The following is a 25,705-nucleotide window of genomic DNA, read 5'->3' as shown; positions in this document are numbered from 1 at the left end:
TGTTCACTACCCTTGACGTGGTGTTCACTACCCTTGGTGTGGTGTTCATTACCCTTGGCGTGGTGTTCACTACCCTTTGCATGGTGTTCACTACCCTTGACGTGGTGTTCACTACCCTTGGTGTAGTGTTCAGTACCCTTTGCGTGGTGTTCACATCCCATGGCGTGGTGTTCACTACCCTTGACGTCATGTTCACTACCCTTTGCGTGGTGTTCGCTACCCTTAGCGTGGTGTTCCCTACTTTTGAAGTGGTGTTCACTACCCTTTGCGTGGTGTTCACTATCCTTGACGTGGTGTTCACTACCCTTGGCGTGGTGTTCACTACTCTTGACATGGTGTTCACTACCCTTGAAGTGGTGTTCACTACCCTTTGTGTGGTGTTCACTCCCTTTAGCGTGGTGTTCACTACCCTAAGCGTGGTGTTCACTACCTTTGGCGTAGAGTTCACTACACTTGGCGTGGTGTTCACTACCCTTAACGTGGTGTAACACTGTATAAGTGTTTGGGTTAGTTTATTTAAAATATATATAGAGTACACGAGTCACAGACAAGGATCTGAGAGGCGCCAGTTGTCTGCCTGAGATCTCACACCTCTAACCGTTAATGACCCCAAGTGACCTGAGGTCAGATCATGATAATTTCACCTTGCTTCCGCTAAGCGTATAATTGGAGCCGGGTAGCCTTCAAACATGCCGACGTTTAAGGAGTGGCTTGGTAGTGCCGGAGGCTATCTACTTGTGGGCGGAGTTAGCTACTAGGTTCCCCAATATAAACTCGGAGAGCTATCCAGCATGGAGCATTAAGAGACAGAACAGCAGACGAGAGCAGAGACGACGTCCCTACCAGGGAGGCTGTCGGCCGGCAGGGGCGAGACAGTCTCTGTCAACTACAGACCCCCCCCCCCCTCTCTATTCAACTTAGACTCAGTCCTCGGTGAGTGAACATTAAGGTGACTTGGTCGTGTTTTACAAGTGTTGTGTGATGATCAGGGGCAGTCAAGTTGTAGGGTTCTCGAATTCTTGGATGATGACTCACTTTGCATATTAAACTGGAACATTTTAATTGAATTGCTAAATTATGATACTTCATGGGAAATATAATTATGAATTTATTATTTAAATTGTGTTTAACTTTGTTCCCTAGAGATTTGAGTTGAGGTGAGAAAGCCTCTGTGGTTACTGGTTTCATGATATTAATGAGTACATGTTTGGAGTTGATACATGGTAATAACATCTTTTGAGAATATTTTGATACAGACAAGTTCCATTCCTTGTCTTGTATGTAATGATCATGAATGGATGGTGGCAGCATTTCGTCTTCTACTATCTACTCTTCTACTTCTACTATCTACTCTTCTCCTTCTACCTATCTACACCTCTCCCTCCACCCCTCTCTCAACTCTCACTTTCAACTAATGACCATCCTCGCTCCTCCCACCTCTCTCCCTCTCACCCCAAACCCTCACTAATTACTTCACTATTCATTTCTTTCCTTTCGTTTTCTCTTATACGTTTGTGGCAATGATTCTGTATTCTAGAGTTCTCTCTAGAGTTTCGGGTAGCTGATCCAGTCACGACGCCTTGTAGTCTTAGTACCTAGGTAGTCAAATACCTAGGTTACAAGGTGTTGAACGAGAGAGGTTGCCTTAGGAACTCTGGGAGTGCTCTAGACTAGTTAGCTAACTGGGGACGGGATAACGGACTAGAGAGAGCTGTTTCCCCCGGCCTCGTTAGTTAACTGGGGGGTGGAATAATGGACAAGATAGAGCTATTTCCCCCCACCCCCCGTTACAATGTTGGCAGCGGTGTTGAACAATGTTGTAGGTAGTTGGTGTTCTTTTAACATTGTTCAGTCCCACGTGTCTTTTTGCCGCTCAGGCGCTATCAGGGAGATCTTGACAGGTGTTTTACTTTCGCGATTTAGCGAGTTTTTTCAGGTTAGGAGATAGTGATTCTCTTGCGTTGTGATTTTGTGAGTTTTGTGAAGTTCAGGGAATGTTCACCAGAACTTGCGTGTGTAGTGATTAATGTTAGTAATAAGATTTGGCGATTTGGGAACTTAGCGGTGTTGGTAGTGCAGGTCAGCTGAGTGTGACAGGTGACCTCGCATGTCCCACGGGGACACCCAGCCACCGCTGGTCTCCAGGTCAGTGGGGAGTGGCAGGTGTAGTTTTTAAATAGTTTAAGTAGTGGTTCTGCTCAGATTATTGCGATCGACTGTTTTACTCCATTTGAACGCAATAACCCGAGGTGTACTGGTATTGTACAGCATGCTAGGGGGAGCCTTAGTATGTCAGTAGACTTCACGTTGGGGACGCTCGACGTTAGATAGTCTGGTCACAGGGGTGGCAACAGTTTGGGGTTGTTGACCGGCGGAGAAGCTAGGGAGACACTCTGGGTCACGTAGGTGGCTGTAGGTTAAGGGTGGGAGTAATGGTTAATTATGTACTTAAGATTAGGAACGGTACAGTTAAGTTTAGGCTAGTGTTTTGTCTATTAGTGTTGATTTTTTTTGTGACAAGTTAAAGGTAGTGATGACCTTATTCTCTCTTCTCTAACTTTCCTCTGTTACTGTCTTATGTTCCACCAAGTCAATATCATTCAGTGTTAATTGGATTATTTTAAAAATTTAAGTGTAGTTGTTGCCAGGAGGAGAGCGGTATGACTGGACTGTGTAACCCTATACAAACTACAGGGTCACATAACATATCTTGGGAGCACGATATTGTCGCCTTTCTGTTCACCCACAGGTGGGAGCCAGAAGAGAGGAGAGACGCACATACAAAAGAGGGAGACGGCTGCTGTGTACCACACTCACGGGCGTTAATCACCACCACCACGACCAGCCCACTACCTGGAGGTCACGGCTCCACCACCATCACCACCCCAGGGGACCCCAAGATGCAGCCCTCTCGGTCAGTCAACATTGGTCTACCCAGTGGACCCCAGGTCGTTCTGCAGACGACCCCAGACGACCCAGTAATGATGGAAGAGGAGCAACAACGACTCCAGTCTGTCCCACCAACATCGGTCTACCCAGGATGGACCCCAGGACGGACAGACCCCCAATGGACCCCAGGTCGCTTGTCTAAGACCCAATGGGAGGAGGAAGAGAGAAGAAAGAAGAGAGAAGAAAGAAGAAAGAAGAAAGAAGAAAGAAGAAAGAAGAAAGAAGAGAGAAGAAATAGAGAGAAGAAAGAAGAGAAGATAAGACAAGCTGAGTGAGACATGATACCTAGTGTCCCTTGCTGGTGTCAGCATCATTGCATGGAGCGTAATTGCAAGACAGGATCGTTTGCCTTGACTGGCCGCCCCTCCTGCAAGCAGGTAGCTCTGTTGAGTGATTCTTCCTGTGTCATGCAGACTTGATGTGGCTGTCAGAAGTAGCTCTCTGAAGGAGGCGTGCTGGAGCAACAGGGAGGAAGAAGAGTAGGATGGGATTTCTACTGTTGGCAACTATATGAAGGTCTCGAAACTTGTAGTCCCTATAGCTGTGAAGAACCCCAATATACGTCTCTCATGGTGACTGACGTAGGGCCAATTACAGATCAGCTGGGACAACCGAATTCCACGGTCCTGTGCGCAGTTCAAGTAGTAACGGCTTTCGGGTTGACCAAGGGTTGTTGTGCGTTAACGACGGAGAAGCGACGGAGGCAGTTGTGTTGAAGAAATGTGGTACAGGATTATCTACAAGACCAAGCAGTGACGTCGCCCAGCCAGAGACAATGGACGTCTGTCTACATATTTCATTTTTTTAGAGTAGGATGATGTATATTTGTTTAGCTAGGATGTATTTTTTTTTCGTTAATAAAGTTGTTGCACACAGCTAGCTTGCTTTAGCAGTGTTGCAAAAACTTTATTTCGGGGAGAAGGGGAGATGTAACACTGTAAAAGTGTTTGGGTTAGTTTATTTAAAATATATATAGAGTACACGAGTCACAGACAAGGATCTGAGAGGCGCCAGTTGTCTGCCTGAGATCTCACACCTCTAACCGTTAATGACCCCAAGTGACCTGAGGTCAGATCATGATAATTTCACCTTGCTTCCGCTAAGCGTATAATTGGAGCCGGGTAGCCTTCAAACATGCCGACGTTTAAGGAGTGGCTTGGTAGTGCCGGAGGCTATCTACTTGTGGGCGGAGTTAGCTACTAGGTTCCCCAATATAAACTCGGAGAGCTATCCAGCATGGAGCATTAAGAGACAGAACAGCAGACGAGAGCAGAGACGACGTCCCTACCAGGGAGGCTGTCGGCCGGCAGGGGCGAGACAGTCTCTGTCAACTACAGACCCCCCCCCCTCTCTATTCAACTTAGACTCAGTCCTCGGTGAGTGAACATTAAGGTGACTTGGTCGTGTTTTACAAGTGTTGTGTGATGATCAGGGGCAGTCAAGTTGTAGGGTTCTCGAATTCTTGGATGATGACTCACTTTGCATATTAAACTGGAACATTTTAATTGAATTGCTAAATTATGATACTTCATGGGAAATATAATTATGAATTTATTATTTAAATTGTGTTTAACTTTGTTCCCTAGAGATTTGAGTTGAGGTGAGAAAGCCTCTGTGGTTACTGGTTTCATGATATTAATGAGTACATGTTTGGAGTTGATACATGGTAATAACATCTTTTGAGAATATTTTGATACAGACAAGTTCCATTCCTTGTCTTGTATGTAATGATCATGAATGGATGGTGGCAGCATTTCGTCTTCTACTATCTACTCTTCTACTTCTACTATCTACTCTTCTCCTTCTACCTATCTACACCTCTCCCTCCACCCCTCTCTCAACTCTCACTTTCAACTAATGACCATCCTCGCTCCTCCCACCTCTCTCCCTCTCACCCCAAACCCTCACTAATTACTTCACTATTCATTTCTTTCCTTTCGTTTTCTCTTATACGTTTGTGGCAATGATTCTGTATTCTAGAGTTCTCTCTAGAGTTTCGGGTAGCTGATCCAGTCACGACGCCTTGTAGTCTTAGTACCTAGGTAGTCAAATACCTAGGTTACAAGGTGTTGAACGAGAGAGGTTGCCTTAGGAACTCTGGGAGTGCTCTAGACTAGTTAGCTAACTGGGGACGGGATAACGGACTAGAGAGAGCTGTTTCCCCCGGCCTCGTTAGTTAACTGGGGGGTGGAATAATGGACAAGATAGAGCTATTTTCCCCCACCCCCCGTTACAGTGGTGTTCACTACCCTTGAAGTCATGTTCACTACCCTTAGCGTGGTGTTCACTAGCCTTGGCGTGGTGTTCACTTCCCATGGCTTGGTGTTTACTACCCATGGCTTGGTGTTCACTACCATTGGCATAGTGTTCACTTCCCTTGGCATGGTGTTCACTACCCTTAGCGTGGTGTTCACTACCCTTGGCGAGGTGTTCACTACCCTTGGCGTGGTCTTCACTACCCTTGGCGTGGTGTTCACTACCATTGGCAAGGTGTTCACTACCCTTGGCATGGTGTTCACTACCCTTGGCGTGGTGTTCACGACCCCTAGCGTGGTGTTCACTACACTTCACGTGGTGTTCACTACCCTGGGCGTGGTGTTCACTTCCCTTGGCGTGGTATTCACTACCCTTAACGTGGTATTCACTGAACGTTGCGTGGTGTTCACTGAACTTGGCGTGGTGTTCACTACCCTTGACATGGTTTTCACTACCCATGGTGTAGTGCTCACTACCTTTGGCGTGGTACTCACTACCATTGGCGTAATGTTCACTACTCTTGGCGTGGTGTTCACTTCCCTTAGCGTGGTGTTCACTACCCATGACGTGGAGTTCACTACTCTTAGCGTGGTGTTCACAACCCTTCGTGTGGTGTTCACTACCCTTGGCGTGGTGTTCACTACCCTTAACGTGGTGTTCACTACCCTTGGCGTGGTTTTCACTACCATTGGCGTGGTGTTCACTACCCTTAGCATCGTGTTCATTACCCATGGCGTGGTGTTCACTAACCTTGGCGTGGTGTTCACTACTCTTGGCGTGGTGTTCACTACCCTTCATTTGGTATTCACTACCCTTATCGTGGTGTTCACTAACCCTGCCGAGGTGTTCACTACCCTTGGAATAGTGTTCACTTCCCTTGTCATAGTGTTCACTACCCTTGGCGTGGGGTTCATTACTCTTGGCTTGGTGTTCACTACCCTTGGCATGGTGTTCACTACCCTTCATTTGGTGTTCACTACCCTTGGCGTGGTGTTCACTACCCCTAGCGAGGTGTTCACTACCCTTGGCATAGTGTTCACTACCCATGGCATAGTGTTCACTTCCCTTGGCATGGTGTTCACTACCCTTTGCATGGTTTTCACTAACCTTGACGTGGTGTTCACTACCCTTGGCGTTGTGTTCACTTCCCATTGCATGGTGTTCACTACCCATGGCGTCGTGTTCACTACCCTTGGCGTGGTGTTGACTACCCTTGGCGTTATGTTCACTACCCTTGGCGTGGTGTTCACTACCTTTGGCTTGGTGTTCACTACCATTGGCTTGATGTTCACTACCCTTGGCGTAATGTTCACTACCCTTGGCGTGGTCTTCACTACCCTTTGCGTGGTGTTCACTACCCCTGGCGTGGTGTTCACCACCCTTGGCGTGGTGTTCACTACCTATGGCTTAGTGTTCACTACTATTTGCATGGTGTTCATTACCCTTGGAATGGTGTTCACTACCCTTGGCGATGTGTTCACTACCCCTGTTGTGGTGTTCACTACCCTTAACGTGGTGTTCACTACCCTTCACATCATGTTCACTACCCTTGGCGTGGTGTTCACTACCTATGGCATGGAGTTCACTAACCTTGGTGTGGTGTTCATCACTCTTGGCGTGGTGTTCACTGCCCTTGGCGTGATGGTCGCTTCCCATGGCTTGGTGTTCGCTACCAATGGCGTGCTGTTCACAACCTTTGGCGTGGTGTTCACTACCCTTGGCATTATGTTCACCACCCTTGGCGTGGTGTTCACTACCCTTGGCTTGGTGTTCACTACCCTTGGCTTGGTGTTCACTACTATTGTCATGGTGTTCACTAGCCTTGGCATGGTGTTCACTACCCTTAGCGTGGTGTTCACTACCCTTTGCGTGGTGTTTACTACCCTTAGCGTGGTGTTCACTACCATTGCCAATGTGTTCACTACCCTTGGCATGGTGTTCACTACCCTTGGGGTGGTGTTCACGACCCCTGGCGTGGTGTTCACTACCCTGTGCGTGGTGTTCACTACCCTTGGCGTGGTGTTCAATACCCTTGGCGTGGTATTCACTGATCGTGGCGTGATGTTCACTTCCCTTGGCGTAATTTTCACTACTCTTGGCGTGGTGTTCACTTCCCTTGGTGTGGTGTTCACTACTCATGACGTGGTGTTCACTACTCTTAGCGTGGTGTTCACTACCCTTCGTGTGGTGTTCACTACCCTTGACGTGGTGTTCACTACCCCTAACTTAGTGTTCACTACCCTTAGTGTGGTGTTCACTACCCTTAGCATGGTGTTCACTACCCTTAGCGTGTTGATCTCTACCCATGGCGTTATGTTCACTATCCTTGGCGTGGTGTTCACTACCCTTTGCATCGTATTCACTACCCTTGACGTGGTGTTCACTACATTTGGCGTGGGGTTCATTACCCTTGGCGTGGTGTTCACTACCCTTGGCATGGTGTTCACTTCCCTTTGCATGGTGTTCACTATCCTTGGCTTGGTATTTACTAACCTTGGCGTGGTGTTCACTACCCTTGGCATGGTGTTCACTACCCTTCATTTGGTGTTCACTACCCTTGGCGTAGTGTTCACTACCCCCGGCGAGGTGTTCACTACCCTTGGCATAGTGTTCACTACCCTTCACATGGTTTTCACTACCTATGGCGTCATGTTCACTACCCTTGGCGTGTTGTTCACTACCCTTGGCGTAATGTTCACTACCCTTGGCGTGGTGTTCACAACCCTTCACATGGTTTTCACAACCCTTTGTGTGGTGCTCACTACCCTTGGCGTGGTGTTCACTACCCTTGGTGTGTTGTTCACAATCCTTAGCATAGTGTTCACTATCCTTGGCGTGGGGTTCACTATCCTTAGCGTAGTGTTCACTATCCTTGGCGTGGTGTTCACTATCCTTAGCGTGGTGTTCACTACCCTTAGTGTGGTGTTCACTATCCTTTAGCGTAGTGTTCACTATCCTTGGCGTGGTGTTCACTATCCTTGGTGTGGTGTTCACTATCCTTGGCGTGGTGTTCACTATCCTTGGTGTGAAGTTCACTATCCTTGGCGTGGTGTTCACTATCCTTGGCGTTGCGTTCACTTCCCTTGGTGTGGTGTTCACTATCCTTCGCGTGGTGTTCACTATCCTTGGCGTTGCGTTCACTTCCCTTGGTGTGGTGTTCACTATCCTTCGCGTGGTGTTCGCTATCCTTGGTGTGGAGTTCACTATCCTTAGCGTGGTGTTCACTGTCCTTGGCGTGGTGTTCAATATACTTAGCGTGGTGCTCACTATCCTTGTAGTGGTGTTCACTGAACTTGACGTGGTGTTCACTATCCTTGGAGTGGTGTTCAATATCCTTGGCGTGGTGTTCACTGAACTAGGCGCGGTGTTCACTATCCTTGGCGTGGTGTTCACTATCTTTTGCGTGGTGTTCACTATCCTTGGCGTGGTATTCACTATCCTTGGCGTTGTGTTCACTACCCTTGGTGTGGTGCTCACTATCCTTAGCGTAGTATTCACTATCCTTAGCGTGGTGTTCACTATCCTTGGCGTGGTGTTCACTATCCTTGTGTGGTGTTCACTATCCTTAGCGTGGTCATCACTATCCTTGGCGTGGTATTCACTATCCTTGGCGTGGTGTTCACTAACCTTGGCGTGGTGTTCACTGAACTTGCCCGAAACGCTACGCGTACTATCCTTGGCGTGGTGTTCAATGAACTAGGCGTGGTGTTCACTATCCTTAGCGTGGTGTTCACTATCCTTAACGTGCTGTTCACTATCCTTGGCGTGGTGTTCACTATCCTTAACGTGGTGTTCACTATCCTTAACGTGGTGTTCACTAAACTTTTGGTGGTGTTCACTATCCTTAGCGTAGTGTTCACTATCCTTGGCGTGGTGTTCACTACCATTAACGTGGTGTTCACTATCAAAGGCGTGGTGTTCACTATCCTTGGCGTGGTGTTCACTATCCTTGGCGTGGTGTTCACTACCATTAACGTGGTGTTCACTATCCTTGGCGTGGTGTTCACTATCCTTGTGTGGTATTCACTATCCTTAACATGGTGTTCACTATCCTTGGCGTGGTGTTCACTATCCTTGGCGTGGTGTTCACTAACCTTTTGGTGGTGTTCACTATCCTTAGCGTAGGGTTCACTATCCTTGGCGTGGTGTTCACTACCATTAACGTGGTGTTCACTATCCTTGGAGTGGTGTTCACTATCTTTGGCGTGGTGTTCACTGAACTAGGCGTGGCGTTCACTATCCTTAGCATGGTGTTCACTCTCCTTGGCATGGTGTTTACTATCCATGGCGTGGTGTTCACTATCCTTGGCGTGGTGTTCACTTCCCTTAGCGTAGTGTTCACTATCTTTAGTGTGGTGCTCACTATCCTTTGCGTGGTTTTCACTGAACTTGACGTGGTGTTCACTACCCTTGGCGTGGTGTTCACTACCCTTGACGTGGTGTTCACTACCCTTGGCGTGGTGTTCACTATCCATGGCGTGGTGTTCACTACCCTTGGAGTAGTGTTCACTATCCTTAGCGTAGTGTTCACTATCCTTGGCGTGGTGTTCACAATCTTTGGCGTGGTGTTCACTACCCGTGGTATGGTGTTCACTATCCTTAGCGTAGTGTTCACTATCCTTGGCGTGGTGTTCACTACCCTTGGTGTGGTGTTCACTATCCTTAGCGTAGTGTTCACTATCCTTGGCGTGGTGTTCACAATCTTTGGCGTGGTGTTCACTACCCTTGGCGTGGTGTTCACTACCCTCGACGTGGTGTTCACTACCCTTGGCATGGTGATCACTACCCTTGGCATGGTGTTCACTACCCTTCGCCTGGTGTTCACTACACTTGGCGTTGTGTTCACGACCCTTGGCGTGGTGTTCATTACCCGTGACGTGGTGTTAACTACCCTTGGCATGGTGTTCACTTCCCTTTGCATGGTGTTCACTACCCTTGGCGTGGTGTTCACAACCCTCTGCGTGGTGTTCACTACCCTTGGCATGGTGTTCACTACCCTTCGACTGATGTTCACTACCCTTAGCGAGGTGTTCACTACCCATGATTTGGTGTTCACTACCCATGGCGTGGTGTTCACTACCCCTGGCGTGGTGTTCACTACCCTTGGCATGGTGTTCACTACCCTTGGCATAGTGTTCACTACCCTTTGCATGGTTTTCACTACCCTTGATGTGGTGTTCACTACCCTTGGCGTGGTGTTAACTACCTTTTTTGTGGTGTTTACTACCCTTGGCGTGGTGTTCACTACCCTTGACGTGGTGTTCACTACCCTTGGTGTGGTGTTCATTACCCTTGGCGTGGTATTCACTACCCTTGGCATGGTGTTCACTACCCTTGACGTGGTGTTCACTACCCTTGGTGTACTGTTCAGTACCCTTTGCGTGGAGTTCACTACCCTTAGCGTGGTGTTCACTACCCATGGCGTGGTGTTCACTACCCTTGGCATGTTGTTCACTACCCTTGACGTGGTGTTTCCTTCCCTTAGCACGGTGTTCCCATCCCATGGCGTGGTGTTCACCACCCTTGACGATATGTTCACTACCCTTTGCGTGGTGTTCACTACCCTTGGCGTGGTGTTCCCTACTTTTGACGTGGTGTTCACTACCCTTTGCGTGGTGTTCACTACCCTTGACGTGGTGTTCACTACCCTTGGTGTGGTGTTCATTACCCTTGGCGTGGTGTTCACTACCCTTGGCATGGTGTTCACTACCCTTGACGTGGTGTTCACTACCCTTGGTGTAGTGTTCAGTACCCTTTGCGTGGTGTTCACATCCCATGGCGTGGTGTTCACTACCCTTGACGTCATGTTCACTACCCTTTGCGTGGTGTTCGCTACCCTTAGCGTGGTGTTCCCTACTTTTGAAGTGGTGTTCACTACCCTTTGCGTGGTGTTCACTATCCTTGACGTGGTGTTCACTACCCTTGGCGTGGTGTTCACTACTCTTGACATGGTGTTCACTACCCTTGAAGTGGTGTTCACTACCCTTTGTGTGGTGTTCACTCCCTTTAGCGTGGTGTTCACTACCCTTAGCGTGGTGTTCACTACCTTTGGCGTGGAGTTCACTACACTTGGCGTGGTGTTCACTACCCTTAACGTGGTGTTCACTACCCTTGAAGTCATGTTCACTACCCTTAGCGTGGTGTTCACTAGCCTTGGCGTGGTGTTCACTTCCCATGGCTTGGTGTTTACTACCCATGGCTTGGTGTTCACTACCATTGGCATAGTGTTCACTTCCCTTGGCATGGTGTTCACTACCCTTAGCGTGGTGTTCACTACCCTTGGCGAGGTGTTCACTACCCTTGGCGTGGTCTTCACTACCCTTGGCGTGGTGTTCACTACCATTGGCAAGGTGTTCACTACCCTTGGCATGGTGTTCACTACCCTTGGCGTGGTGTTCACGACCCCTAGCGTGGTGTTCACTACACTTCACGTGGTGTTCACTACCCTGGGCGTGGTGTTCACTTCCCTTGGCTTGGTATTCACTACCCTTAACGTGGTATTCACTGAACGTTGCGTGGTGTTCACTGAACTTGGCGTGGTGTTCACTACCCTTGACATGGTTTTCACTACCCATGGTGTAGTGCTCACTACCTTTGGCGTGGTGTTCACTACCATTGGCGTAATGTTCACTACTCTTGGCGTGGTGTTCACTTCCCTTAGCGTGGTGTTCACTACCCATGACGTGGAGTTCACTACTCTTAGCGTGGTGTTCACAACCCTTCGTGTGGTGTTCACTACCCTTGGCGTGGTGTTCACTACCCTTAACGTGGTGTTCACTACCCTTGGCGTGGTTTTCACTACCATTGGCGTGGTGTTCACTACCCTTAGCATCGTGTTCATTACCCATGGCGTGGTGTTCACTAACCTTGGCGTGGTGTTCACTACTCTTGGCGTGGTGTTCACTACCCTTCATTTGGTATTCACTACCCTTATCGTGGTGTTCACTAACCCTGCCGAGGTGTTCACTACCCTTGGAATAGTGTTCACTTCCCTTGGCATAGTGTTCACTACCCTTGGCGTGGGGTTCATTACTCTTGGCTTGGTGTTCACTACCCTTGGCATGGTGTTCACTACCCTTCATTTGGTGTTCACTACCCTTGGCGTGGTGTTCACTACCCCTAGCGAGGTGTTCACTACTTTTGGCATAGTGTTCACTACCCATGGCATAGTGTTCACTTCCCTTGGCATGGTGTTCACTACCCTTTGCATGGTTTTCACTAACCTTGACGTGGTGTTCACTACCCTTGGCGTTGTGTTCACTTCCCATTGCATGGTGTTCACTACCCATGGCGTCGTGTTCACTACCCTTGGCGTAGTGTTGACTACCCTTGGCGTTATGTTCACTACCCTTGGCGTGGTGTTCACTACCTTTGGCTTGGTGTTCACTACCATTGGCTTGATGTTCACTACCCTTGGCGTAATGTTCACTACCCTTGGCGTGGTCTTCACTACCCTTTGCGTGGTGTTCACTACCCCTGGCGTGGTGTTCACCACCCATGGCGTGGTGTTCACTACCTTTGGCTTAGTGTTCACTACTATTCGCATGGTGTTCATTACCCTTGGAATGGTGTTCACTACCCTTGGCGATGTGTTCACTACCCCTGTTGTGGTGTTCACTACCCTTAACGTGGTGTTCACTACCCTTCACATCATGTTCACTACCCTTGGCGTGGTGTTCACTACCCATGGCATGGAGTTCACTAACCTTGGTGTGGTGTTCATCACTCTTGGCGTGGTGTTCACTGCCCTTGGCGTGATGGTCGCTTCCCATGGCTTGGTGTTCGCTACCAATGGCGTGCTGTTCACAACCCTTGGCGTGGTGTTCACTACCCTTGGCGTCATGTTCACCACCCTTGGCGTGGTGTTCACTACCCTTGGCTTGGTGTTCACTACCCTTGGCTTGGTGTTCACTACTATTGTCATGGTGTTCACTAGCCTTGGCATGGTGTTCACTACCCTTAGCGTGGTGTTCACTACCCTTTGCGTGGTGTTTACTACCCTTAGCGTGGTGTTCACTACCATTGCCAATGTGTTCACTACCCTTGGCATGGTGTTCACTACCCTTGGGGTGGTGTTCACGACCCCTGGCGTGGTGTTCACGACCCCTGGCGTGGTGTTCACTACCCTGTGCGTTGTGTTCACTACCCTTGGCGTGGTGTTCAATACCCTTGGCGTGGTATTCACTGATCGTGGCGTGATGTTCACTTCCCTTGGCGTAATTTTCACTACTCTTGGCGTGGTGTTCACTTCCCTTGGTGTGGTGTTCACTACTCATGACGTGGTGTTCACTACTCTTAGCGTGGTGTTCACTACCCTTCGTGTGGTGTTCACTACCCTTGACGTGGTGTTCACTACCCCTAACTTAGTGTTCACTACCCTTAGTGTGGTGTTCACTACCCTTAGCATGGTGTTCACTACCCTTAGCGTGTTGATCTCTACCCATGGCGTTATGTTCACTATCCTTGGCGTGGTGTTCACTACCCTTTGCATCGTATTCACTACCCTTGACGTGGTGTTCACTACATTTGGCGTGGGGTTCATTACCCTTGGCATGGTGTTCACTTCCCTTTGCATGGTGTTCACTATCCTTGGCTTGGTATTTACTAACCTTGGCGTGGTGTTCACTACCCTTGGCATGGTGTTCACTACCCTTCATTTGGTGTTCACTACCCTTGGCGTGGTGTTCACTACCCCCGGCGAGGTGTTCACTACCCTTGGCATAGTGTTCACTACCCTTCACATGGTTTTCACTACCTATGGCGTCATGTTCACTACCCTTGGCGTGTTGTTCACTACCCTTGGCGTAATGTTCACTACCCTTGGCGTGGTGTTCACAACCCTTCACATGGTTTTCACAACCCTTTGTGTGGTGCTCACTACCCTTGGCGTGGTGTTCACTACCCTTGGTGTGTTGTTCACAATCCTTAGCATAGTGTTCACTATCCTTGGCGTGGGGTTCACTATCCTTAGCGTAGTGTTCACTATCCTTGGCGTGGTGTTCACTATCCTTAGCGTGGTGTTCACTACCCTTAGTGTGGTGTTCACTATCCTTTAGCGTAGTGTTCACTATCCTTGGCGTGGTGTTCACTATCCTTGGTGTGGTGTTCACTATCCTTGGCGTGGTGTTCACTATCCTTGGTGTGAAGTTCACTATCCTTGGCGTGGTGTTCACTATCCTTGGCGTTGCGTTCACTTCCCTTGGTGTGGTGTTCACTATCCTTCGCGTGGTGTTCACTATCCTTGGCGTTGCGTGCACTTCCCTTGGTGTGGTGTTCACTATCCTTCGCGTGGTGTTCGCTATCCTTGGTGTGGAGTTCACTATCCTTAGCGTGGTGTTCACTGTCCTTGGCGTGGTGTTCAATATACTTAGCGTGGTGCTCACTATCCTTGTAGTGGTGTTCACTGAACTTGACGTGGTGTTCACTATCCTTGGAGTGGTGTTCAATATCCTTGGCGTGGTGTTCACTGAACTAGGCGCGGTGTTCACTATCCTTGGCGTGGTGTTCACTATCTTTTGCGTGGTGTTCACTATCCTTGGCGTGGTATTCACTATCCTTGGCGTTGTGTTCACTACCCTTGGTGTGGTGCTCACTATCCTTAGCGTAGTATTCACTATCCTTGGCGTGGTGTTCACTATCCTTGGCGTGGTGTTCACTATCCTTGTGTGGTGTTCACTATCCTTAGCGTGGTCATCACTCTCCTTGGCGTGGTATTCACTATCCTTGGCGTGGTGTTCACTAACCTTGGCGTGGTGTTCACTGAACTTGCCCGAAACGCTACGTGTACTATCCTTGGCGTGGTGTTCAATGAACTAGGCGTGGTGTTCACTATCCTTAGCGTGGTGTTCACTATCCTTAACGTGCTGTTCACTATCCTTGGCGTGGTGTTCACTATCCTTAACGTGGTGTTCACTAAACTTTTGGTGGTGTTCACTATCCTTAGCGTAGTGTTCACTATTCTTGGCGTGGTGTTCACTACCATTAACGTGGTGTTCACTACCATTAACGTGGTGTTCACTATCAAAGGCGTGGTGTTCACTATCCTTGGCGTGGTGTTCACTATCCTTGGCGTGGTGTTCACTACCATTAACGTGGTGTTCACTATCCTTGGCGTGGTGTTCACTATCCTTGTGTGGTATTCACTATCCTTAACATGGTGTTCACTATCCTTGGCGTGGTGTTCACTAACCTTTTGGTGGTGTTCACTATCCTTAGCGTAGGGTTCACTATCCTTGGCGTGGTGTTCACTACCATTAACGTGGTGTTCACTATCCTTGGAGTGGTGTTCACTATCCTTGGCGTGGTGTTCACTGAACTAGGCGTGGCGTTCACTATCCTTAGCATGGTGTTCACTCTCCTTGGCATGGTGTTTACTATCCATGGCGTGGTGTTCACTATCCTTGGCGTGGTGTTCACTTCCCTTAGCGTAGTGTTCACTATCTTTAGTGTGGTGCTCACTATCCTTTGCGTGGTTTTCACTGAACTTGACGTGGTGTTCACTGAACTTGGCGTGGTGTTCAAAACCCTTGCCTTGGTATTCACTACCCTTGGCGTGGTGTTCACTACCCTTAGCGTGATATTAACTGAACTTGCCGTGGTGTTCACTACCCTTCGCGTGGTGTTCACAACCCTTGGCGTGGTGATCAATACCCTTGGCATTTTCTTCACTATAATTGACGTGGTGTTCACTATTCTTGCCGGCATGTTTACTACCCTTCGCGTGGTGTTCACTACCCTTAACGTGGTGTTCACTGCCCTAGGCGTGGTGTTCACTACCCTTGGCGTGGAGTTCACTACACATGGCGTGGAGTTCACTAACCTTGGCGTGGTGTTCACCACCCTTGGCGTGGTGTTCACTGCCCTTGGCGTGATGTTCAGTACCTATGGCATGGTGTTCACTACCCATAGCGTCATGTTCACTATCATTGGCGTCGTGGTCACTACCCTTTGGCTTGGTGTTCACTACCATTGGCATGGTGTTCACTACCCTTGGCATGGTGTTCACTACCCTTGGCGTGGTGTTCACTACCCTTGGCGTGGTATTCACTACCCTTGGCGTGGTGTTTACTACACATGGCGTGGTGTTCACTACCCCTAACGGGGTGTTCACTACCCGTGGCGTAGTGTTCCCTACCCTTAGCGTGGTATTCACAACCCTTGGCGTGGTGTTCACTACGCTTGGCGTGGTGTTCACTAACCTTGGTGTGGTGTTCACTACCCTTTGCGTGGTATTCACTAAACGTTGCGTGGTGTTCACTGAACATGGCGTGGTGTTCACTATCCTTGCCGTTGTGTTCACTACATTTGGTTTGGTGTTCACTGAACTTAATGTTGGTTACTATCCCTAACGTGATGTTCACTATCCCTGGCGTGGTGTTCACTGAAAATGGCGTGGTGTTCACTATTCTTGGAGTGGTGTTCACTCTCCTTGGCGTGGTGTTTACTATCCATGGCGTGGTGTTCACTATCCTTGGCGTGGTGTTCACTTCCCTTAGCGTGGTATTCACTATCTTTAGTGTGGTACTCACTATCCTTTGCGTGGTGTTCATTGAACTTGGCGTGGATTTCACTATCTTTAGTGTGGTTCTCACTATCCTTTGCGTGGTGTTCACTGAACTTGACGTGGTGTTCACTGAACTTGGCGTGCTGTTCACAACACTTGCCTTGGTATTCACTACCCTTGGCGTGGTGTTCACTACCCTTAGCGTGATGTTCACTGAACTTGCTGTGGTGTTCACTACCCTTCGTGTGGTGTTCACAACCCTTGGCGTGGTGATAACTACCCTTGGCATTTTCTTCACTACCCTTGACGTGGTGTTCACTAATCTTGCCGTCATGTTTACTACCCTTCGCGTGGTGTTCACTACCCTTAACGTGGTGTTCACTGCCCTGAACGTGGTCTTCACTACCCATGACGTCATGTTCACCACATTTGGCGTGGAGTTCACTACACTTGGCGTGGAGTTCACTAACCTTGGCGCGGTGTTCACCACCCTTGGCGTGGTGTTCACTGCCCTTGGCGTGGTGTTCACTACCTATGGCATGGTGTTCACAACCCATGGCGTGGTGTTCACTACCCTTGGTGTGTTGTTCACAATCCTTAGCATAGTGTTCACTATCCTTGGCGTGGGGTTCACTATCCTTAGCGTAGTGTTCACTATCCTTGGCGTGGTGTTCACTATCCTTGGCGTGGTGTTCACTACCCTTAGTGTGGTGTTCACTATCATTTAGCGTAGTGTTCACTATTCTTGGCGTGGTGTTCACTATCCTTGGTGTGGTGTTCACTATCCTTGGCGTGGTGTTCACTATCCTTGGTGTGAAGTTCACTATCCTTGGCGTGGTGTTCACTATCCTTGGCGTTGCGTTCACTTCCCTTGGTGTGGTGTTCACTATCCTTCGCGTGGTGTTCACTATCCTTGGCGTTGCGTTCACTTCCCTTGGTGTGGTGTTCACTATCCTTCGCGTGGTGTTCACTATCCTTGGTGTGGAGTTCACTATCCTTAGCGTGGTGTTCACTGTCCTTGGCGTGGTGTTCAATATACTTAGCGTGGTGCTCACTATCCTTGTAGTGGTGTTCACTGAACTTGACGTGGTGTTCACTATCCTTGGAGTGGTGTTCAATATCCTTGGCGTGGTGTTCACTGAACTAGGCGCGGTGTTCACTATCCTTGGCGTGGTGTTCACTATATTTTGCGTGGTGTTCACTATCCTTTACGTGGTATTCACTATCCTTGGCGTTGTGTTCACTACCCTTGGTGTGGTGCTCACTATCCTTAGCGTAGTATTCACTATCCTTGGCGTGGTGTTCACTATCCTTGGCGTGGTGTTCACTATCCTTGTGTGGTGTTCACTATCCTTAGCGTGGTCATCACTATCCTTGGCGTGGTATTCACTATCCATGGCGTGGTGTTCACTAACCTTGGCGTGGTGTTCACTGAACTTGCCCGAAACGCTGCGCGTACTAGTGGCTGTACAAGAATGTAATAACTCTTGTATATATCTCAAAAAAAAAAAAAAAAAAAAAAAAAAAAAAAAAATGGCGTGGTGTTCACTATCCTTGGAGTGGTGTTCACTATTCTTTACGTGGTGTTCAATGAACAAGGCGTGGTGTTCACTATCCTTAGCGTGGTGTTCACTATCCTTAACGTGCTGTTCACTATCCTTGGCGTGGTGTTCACTATCCTTAACGTGGTGTTCACTAAACTTTTGGTGGTGTTCACTATCCTTAGCGTAGTGTTCACTATCCTTGGCGTGGTGTTCACTACCATTAACGTGGTGTTCACTATCAAAGGCGTGGTGTTCACTATCCTTGGCGTGGTGTTCACTATCCTTGGCGTGGTGTTCACTATCCTTGGCGTGGTGTTCACTAACCTTTTGGTGGTGTTCACTATCCTTAGCGTAGGGTTCACTATCATTGGCGTGGTGTTCACTACCATTAACGTGGTGTTCACTATCCTTGGAGTGGTGTTCACTATCCTTGGCGTGGTGTTCACTGAACTAGGCGTGGCGTTCACTATCCTTACTTAGCATGGTGTTCACTCTCCTTGGCATGGTGTTTACTATCCATGGCGTGGTGTTCACTATCCTTGGCGTGGTGTTCACTTCCCTTAGCGTAGTGTTCACTATCTTTAGTGTGGTGCTCACTATCCTTTGCGTGGTTTTCTCTGAACTTGACGTGGTGTTCACTGAACTTGGCGTGGTGCTCAAAACCCTTGCCTTGGTATTCACTACCCTTGGCGTGGTGTTCACTACCCTTAGCGTGATGTTAACTGAACTTGCCGTGGTGTTCACTACCCTTCGCGTGGTGTTCACAACCCTTGGCGTGGTGATCAATACCCTTGGCATTTTCTTCACTACAATTGACGTGGTGTTCACTATTCTTGCCGGCATGTTTACTACCCTTCGCGTGGTGTTCACTACCCTTAACGTGGTGTTCACTGCCCTAGGCGTGGTGTTCACTACCCTTGGCGTGGAGTTCACTACACATGGCGTGGAGTTCACTAACCTTGGCGTGGTGTTCACCACCCTTGGCGTGGTGTTCACTGCCCTTGGCGTGATGTTCAGTACCTATGGCATGGTGTTCACTACCCATAGCGTCATGTTCACTATCATTGGCGTCGTGGTCACTACCTTGGTCACTACGTGGTCATTGGGCTTGGTGTTCACTACTTATCGCTTGGTGTTCACTACCATTGGCATGGTGTTCACTACCCTTGGCATGGTGTTCTCTACCCTTAGCGTGGTGTTCACTACCCTTGGCGTGGTGTTCACTACCCTTGGCGTGGTGTTCACTACACATGGCGTGGTGTTCACTACCCCTAACGGGGTGTTCACTACCCTTGGCGTAGTGTTCCCTACCCTTAGCGTGGTATTCACAACCCTTGGCGTGGTGTTCACTACCCTTGGCGTGGTGTTCACTAACCTTGGTGTGGTGTTCACTACCCTTTGCGTGGTATTCACTAAACGTTGCGTGGTGTTCACTGAACATGGCGTGGTGTTCACTATCCTTGCCGTTGTGTTCACTACATTTGGTTTGGTTCACTGAACTTAATGTTGGTTACTATCCCTAACGTGATGTTCACTATCCCTGGCGTGGTGTTCACTGAACTTGGCGTGGTGTTCACTATCCTTGGAGTGGTGTTCACTATCCTTGGCGTGGTGTTCACTGAACTAGGCGTGGTGTTCACTATCCTTAGCATGGTGTTCACTCTCCTTGGCGTGGTGTTTACTATCCATGGCGTGGTGTTCACTATCCTTGGCGTGGTGTTCACTTCCCTTAGCGTGGTATTCACTATCTTTAGTGTGGTACTCACTATCCTTTGCGTGGTGTTCATTGAACTTGGCGTGGTGTTCACTATCTTTAGTGTGGTTCTCACTATCCTTTGCGTGGTGTTCACTGAACTTGACGTGGTGTGCACTGAACTTGGCGTGCTGTTCACAACACTTGCCTTGGTATTCACTACCCTTGTCGTGGTGTTCACTACCCTTAGCGTGATGTTCACTGAACTTGTTGTGGTGTTCACTACCCTTCGTGTGGTGTTCACAACCCTTGGCGTGGTGATAACTACCCTTGGCATTTTCTTCACTACCCTTGACGTGGTGTTCACTAATCTTGCCGTCATGTTTAATACCTTTCGCGTGGTGTTCACTACCCTTAACGTGGTGTTCACTGCCCTTAACGTGGTCTTCACTACCCATGACGTCATGTTCACCACCCTTGGCGTGGAGTTCACTACACTTGGCGTGGAGTTCACTAACCTTGGCGCGGTGTTCACCACCCTTGGCGTGGTGTTCACTGCCCTTGGCGTGGTGTTCACTACCTATGGCATGGTGTTCACTACCCATGGCGTGGTGTTCACTACCCTTGGCGTGGTGTTCACTACTTTTGGCGTCATGTTCACTACCCTTGGCGTGGTGTTCACTACACTTGGCTTAGTGTTCACTACCCATCGCTTGGTGGTCACTACCATTGGCATGGTGTTCACTACCCTTGGCATGGAGTTCACTACCCTTAGCGTGGTGTTCACTACCCTTGGCGGGGTGTTCACTACCCTTGGCGTGGTGTTCACTACCCCTGGAGTGGTGTTCACTACCCTTTACGTGGTGTTCACTACCCTTGGCATGGTGTTCACTACCCTTGGCGTGGTGTTCACTACCCTTGGCGTGGTGTTCACTACCCTTGGCGTAGTGTTCCCAACCCTTAGCGTGGTATTCACTACCCTTAACGTGGTGTTCACTACACATGGCGTGGTGTTCACTACCCCTGGCGGGGTGTTCATTACCCTTGGCGTGGTGTTCACTACCCCTGGAGTGGTGTTCACTACCCTTTACGTGGTGTTCACTACCCTTGGCATGGTGTTCACTACCCGTGGCGTGGTGTTCACTACCCTTGGCGTGGTGTTCACTACCCTTGGCGTAGTGTTCCCTACCCTTAGCGTGGTATTCACTACCCTTGGCGTGGTGTTCACTACCCTTGGTGTGGTGTTCACTACCCTTTGCGTGGAATTCACTAAACGTTGCGTGGTGTTCACTGAACATGGCGTGGTGTTCACTACCCTTGGCGTTGTGTTCACTACATTTGGTTTGGTGTTCACTAAACTTAATGGTGTTTACTATCTTAACGTGGTGTTCACTATCCTTAGCATGGTGTTCACTACCCTGAGAATGTTTTTCACTACCCTTGGTGTGGTGCTCACTACCCTTGGCGTTGTGTTCACTACCCTTGGCTTTATGTTCACTACCTTAGGCGCGGTGTTCACTATCCTTTGCGTTGTGTTCACTACCCTTGGCGTGGTGTTCACTAACCTTGGCATGGTGTTTACTCCCCTGGGCGTGGTGTTCACTACCTTTGGCGAGGTGTTCACTATCCTTAGCACTGTGTTCATTACCCTTGGCGTTATGTTCACTACCTTTGGATTGGTGTTTTCTCCCCTTGGCGTGGTGTTCCCTACCCTTAGCATGGTGTTCACTTCCCATGGCGTGGTGTTCACTACCCTTGGCGTGGTGTTCCCTACTCTTGACGTGGTGTTCACTACCCTTTGCCTGGTGTTCACTACCCTTAGCGTGGTGTTCACTACCCTTGGCGTGGTGTTCACTACCCTTGACATGGTGTTTACTACCCTTGAAGTGGTGTTCACTACCCTTTGTGTGGTGTTCACTCCCCTTGGCGCGGTGTTCACTACCCTTAGCGTGGTGTTCACTACCTTTGGCGTAGTGTTCACTACACTTGGCGTGGTGTTCACTACCTTTAACGTTGCATTCACTACCCTTGACGTCATGTTCACTACCCTTGGCGTGGTGTTCACTACGCTTGGCGTGGTGTTCACTTCCCACGGCATGGTGTTCACTACCCATGGCGTGGTGAACACTTCCCTTGACGTGGTGTTCACAACCCTTGGCTTGGTGTTTACTACCAATGGCATGGTGTTCACTATCCCTATCGTGGTGTTCACTACCTTTAACGTGGTGTTCACTACCCTTGGCTTGGTGTTTACTACCAATGGCATGGTGTTCACTATCCCTAGCGTGGTGTTCACTACCTTTAACGTGGTGTTCACTACCCTTGGCGTGGTCTTCACTACCCTTGGCGTGGTGTTCACTACCATTGGCAAGGTGTTCAGTACCCTTCGCATAGTGTTCACTACCCTTGGCGTGGTGTTCACGACCCCTGGCGTGGTTTTCACTACTCTTGACGTGGTGTTCACCTCCCTGGGCGTGGTGTTCACTACCCTTGGCGTGGTGTTCACTCCCCTTGGCGTGGTATTCACTGAACGTGGCGTGTTGTTCACTGAACTTGGCGTGGTGTTTACTACCCTTGACATGGTGTTCACTACTTTTGCTGTAGTGCTCACTACCTTTGGCGTGGTGTTCATTACCCTTGGCGTGGTGTTCATTACCCTTGGCGTGGTATTCACTGAACGTGGCGTGGTGTTCACTGAACTTGGCGTGGTGTTCACTATTCTTGACATGGTTTTCACTACCTTTGCTGTAGTGCTCACTACCTTTGGCGTGTTCACTACCCTTGGCGTGGTGTTCACTACCCTTGGCGTAATGTTCACTACTCCTGGCGTGGTGTTCACTTCCCTTGGCGTGGTATTCACTACCCATGGGATAGTGTTCACTACTCTTAGCGTGGTGTTCACTACATTTCGTGTGGTGTTCACTACCCTTGGCGTGGTGTTCACTACCCTTAACGTGGTGTTCACTACCCTTGACGTGGTTTTCACTACCCTTCGCATGGTGTTCACTACCCTTGGCGTCGTGTTCACTATCTATGGCGAGGTGTTCACTAACCTTGGCGTGGTGTTCACTACTCTTGGCGTGGTGTTCACTACCCTTCATTTGGTATTCACTACCCTTATCGTTGTGATCACTACCCCTGGCGAGGTGTTCACTGCTCTTGGCATAGTGTTCACTACCCTTGGCATAGTGTTCACTACCCTTGACGTGGTGATCACTAACCTTGGCGTGGGGCACATTACCCTTGGCGTGGTGTTCACTAGCCTTGGCATGGTGTTCACTTCCCTTTGCATAGCGTTCACTACCCTTGGCTTGGTATTTACTAACCTTGGCATGGTGTTCACTACCCTTCAATTGGTGTTCACTGCCTTTGGCTTGGTGTTCACTACCCCTGGCGAGGTTTTCACTAACCTTGACGTGGTGTTCACTACCCTTGGCGAGGTGTTCACTACCCATGGCATGGTGTTCGCTACCCATTACGTGGTGTTCACTACCCTTGGCGTGGTGTTCACTACCCTTGGCGTTATGTTCACTACCCTTAACGTGGTGTTCACTACCTTTGGTTTGGTGTTCACAACCATTGGCATGATGTTCACTACCCTTAGCGTGATGTTCACTACCCTTGATGTGGTCTTCACTACCCTTTGCGTGGTGTTCACTACCTCTGGCGTGGAGTTCACCACCCTTGGCGTGGTGTTCACTACCTTTGTCTTGGTGTTCACTACTATTCGCATGGTGTTCACTACCCGTGGCATGGTGTTCACTACCCTTGGCGATGTGTTTAGTACCCTTGGCGTGGTGTTCACTACCCTTAACGTGGTGTTCACTACCCATCACGTCATGTTCACCACCCTTGGCGTGGTGTTCGCTACCCTTGGCGTGGTATTCACTACCTTTGGCGTCATGCTCACTACCCTTGGCTTGGTTTTCACTACCCATTACTTGGTGTTCACTACCATTGGCATGGTGTTCACTACCCTTGGCAAGGTGTTCACTACCTTAAGCGTGGTGTTCACTACCCTTGGCGTGGTCTTCACTACCCCTAGCGTGGTGTTCACTACCATTGGCAAGGTGTTCACTACCCTTAGCATGGTGTTCACTACCCTTGATGTGGTGTTCACTACCATGGGCGTGGTGTTCATTACCCTTGGCGTGGTGTTCACTACCCATGGCGTGGTATTCACTGAACGTGGCGTGGTGTTCACTGAACTTGGCGTGGAGGTCACTACCCTTCACATGGTTTTCACTACCCATGGCGTGGTGCTCACTACCCTTGGCGTGGTGTTCACTACTCTTGGCGTAATGTTCACTACACTTGGCGTGGTGTTCACTTCCCTTGGTTTGGTGTTCACTACCCATGACGTGGTGTTCACTATTCTTAGCGTGGTGTTCACTACCCTTCGTGTGGTGTTCACTACCCTTGGCGTGGTGATTGCTACCCTTAACGTGGTGCCCACTACCCTTAGTGTGGTGTTCACTACCCTTTATCGTGGTGTTCACTACCCTTGGCGTGGTGTTCACTACCCTTCGCGTGGTCTTTACTACCCTTATCGTGGTGTTCACTACCATTGGCAAGGTGTTCACTACCCTAGGCATGGTGTTCACTACCCTTAGGGTGGTGTTCACGATCCCTGGCGTGGTGTTCACTACCCTTGATGTGGTGATCACTACCCTGCGCGTGGTGTTCACTACCCTTGGCATGGTGTTTACTACCCTTAGCATAGTGTTCACTTCCCTTGGCATGGTGTTCACTACCCTTAGCATGGTTTTCACTAACCTTGACGTGGTGTTCACTACCCTTGACGTGTTCACTACCCTTTGTGTAGTGTTCACTACCCTTTGTGTAGTGTTCACTACCCTTGGTGTGGTGTTCACTACCCTTGACGTGGTGTTCACTACCCTTGGTGTGGTGTTCATTACCCTTGGCGTGGTGTTCACTACCCATAGCATGGTGTTCACTACCCTTGACGTGGTGTTCACTACTCTTAGTGTTGTGTTCAGTACCCTTCGCGTGGTCTTCACTACTCTTAACGTGGTGTTCACTACCTATTACGTGGTGTTCACTACCCATGGCCTGTTTTTCACTACCCTTGGCCTGTTGTTCACTACCCTTGGCGTGGTGTACCCTAACCTTAGCATGGTGTTCACTACCCATGGCGTGGTGTTCACTACCCTTGGCGTGGTGTTCACTACTCTTCACGTGGTGTTCACTACCCTTTGTGTCGTGTTCACTCCCCTTTGCGTGGTGTTCACTACTCTTAGCATGGTGTTCACTACCCTTGGCGTGGTGTTCACTACACTTGGCGTTGTGCTCACTACCGTTAACGTAGTGTTCACTAACCTTGACGTCATGTTCACTACTCTTGGCGTGGTGTTCACTACCCTTTGCGTGGAGATCATTACCTTGGCGTGTTGTTCCCCACCCTTGGCGTGGTGTTCACTGCCCTTGACGTGGTGTTCACTACCCATGGCATGGTGTTCACTACCAATGGCGTGGTGCTCACTACCCTTGGCGTGGTGTTCACTACCCTTAGCGTGGTGTTCACTACCCTTCGCGTTATGTTCACTACCCTTGGCGTGGTGTTCACTACCCCTGGCATGGTGTTCACTACTCTTGGCATAGTGTTCACTACCCTTGGCGTGGTGTTCACTACCTTTGGCGTGGTGTTCACTACCCTTGGCGTGGTGTTCAGTACCCTTGGCGTTGTGTTCAGTACCCTTGGTGTGGTGTTCACTACCCTTGGCGTGGTGTTTACTGAAC

The 25,705-nt window shown here is 49.3% G+C and overlaps 1 protein-coding gene across 1 annotated transcript in view; it reads right to left on the bottom strand.

Annotated features, from left to right (window-relative positions):
• Positions 1 to 25,413, bottom strand: part of LOC138359588 (filaggrin-2-like) — a 34,707-nt gene extending 9,294 nt beyond the window's left edge. Inside the window, exons 1-4 of the mRNA XM_069318937.1 lie at positions 25,348 to 25,413; positions 16,650 to 17,052; positions 12,912 to 13,105; positions 6,796 to 7,089 (exon numbers count right to left, since the gene is read on the bottom strand). Of these exons, the coding sequence (XP_069175038.1) occupies positions 6,796 to 7,089; positions 12,912 to 13,105; positions 16,650 to 17,052; positions 25,348 to 25,413 (957 nt within the window). The remainder of the gene's footprint in view (positions 1 to 6,795; positions 7,090 to 12,911; positions 13,106 to 16,649; positions 17,053 to 25,347) is intronic.
• Positions 25,414 to 25,705: the final 292 nt, after the last annotated feature.

Source organism: Procambarus clarkii, chromosome 91 (assembly GCF_040958095.1).
Source record: "Procambarus clarkii isolate CNS0578487 chromosome 91, FALCON_Pclarkii_2.0, whole genome shotgun sequence".
Taxonomy (NCBI): Eukaryota; Metazoa; Arthropoda; class Malacostraca; order Decapoda; family Cambaridae; genus Procambarus; species Procambarus clarkii.
The sequence above is the reverse complement of the archived record's forward strand: the minus strand, read 5'-3'. Positions and strand labels throughout refer to the sequence as shown.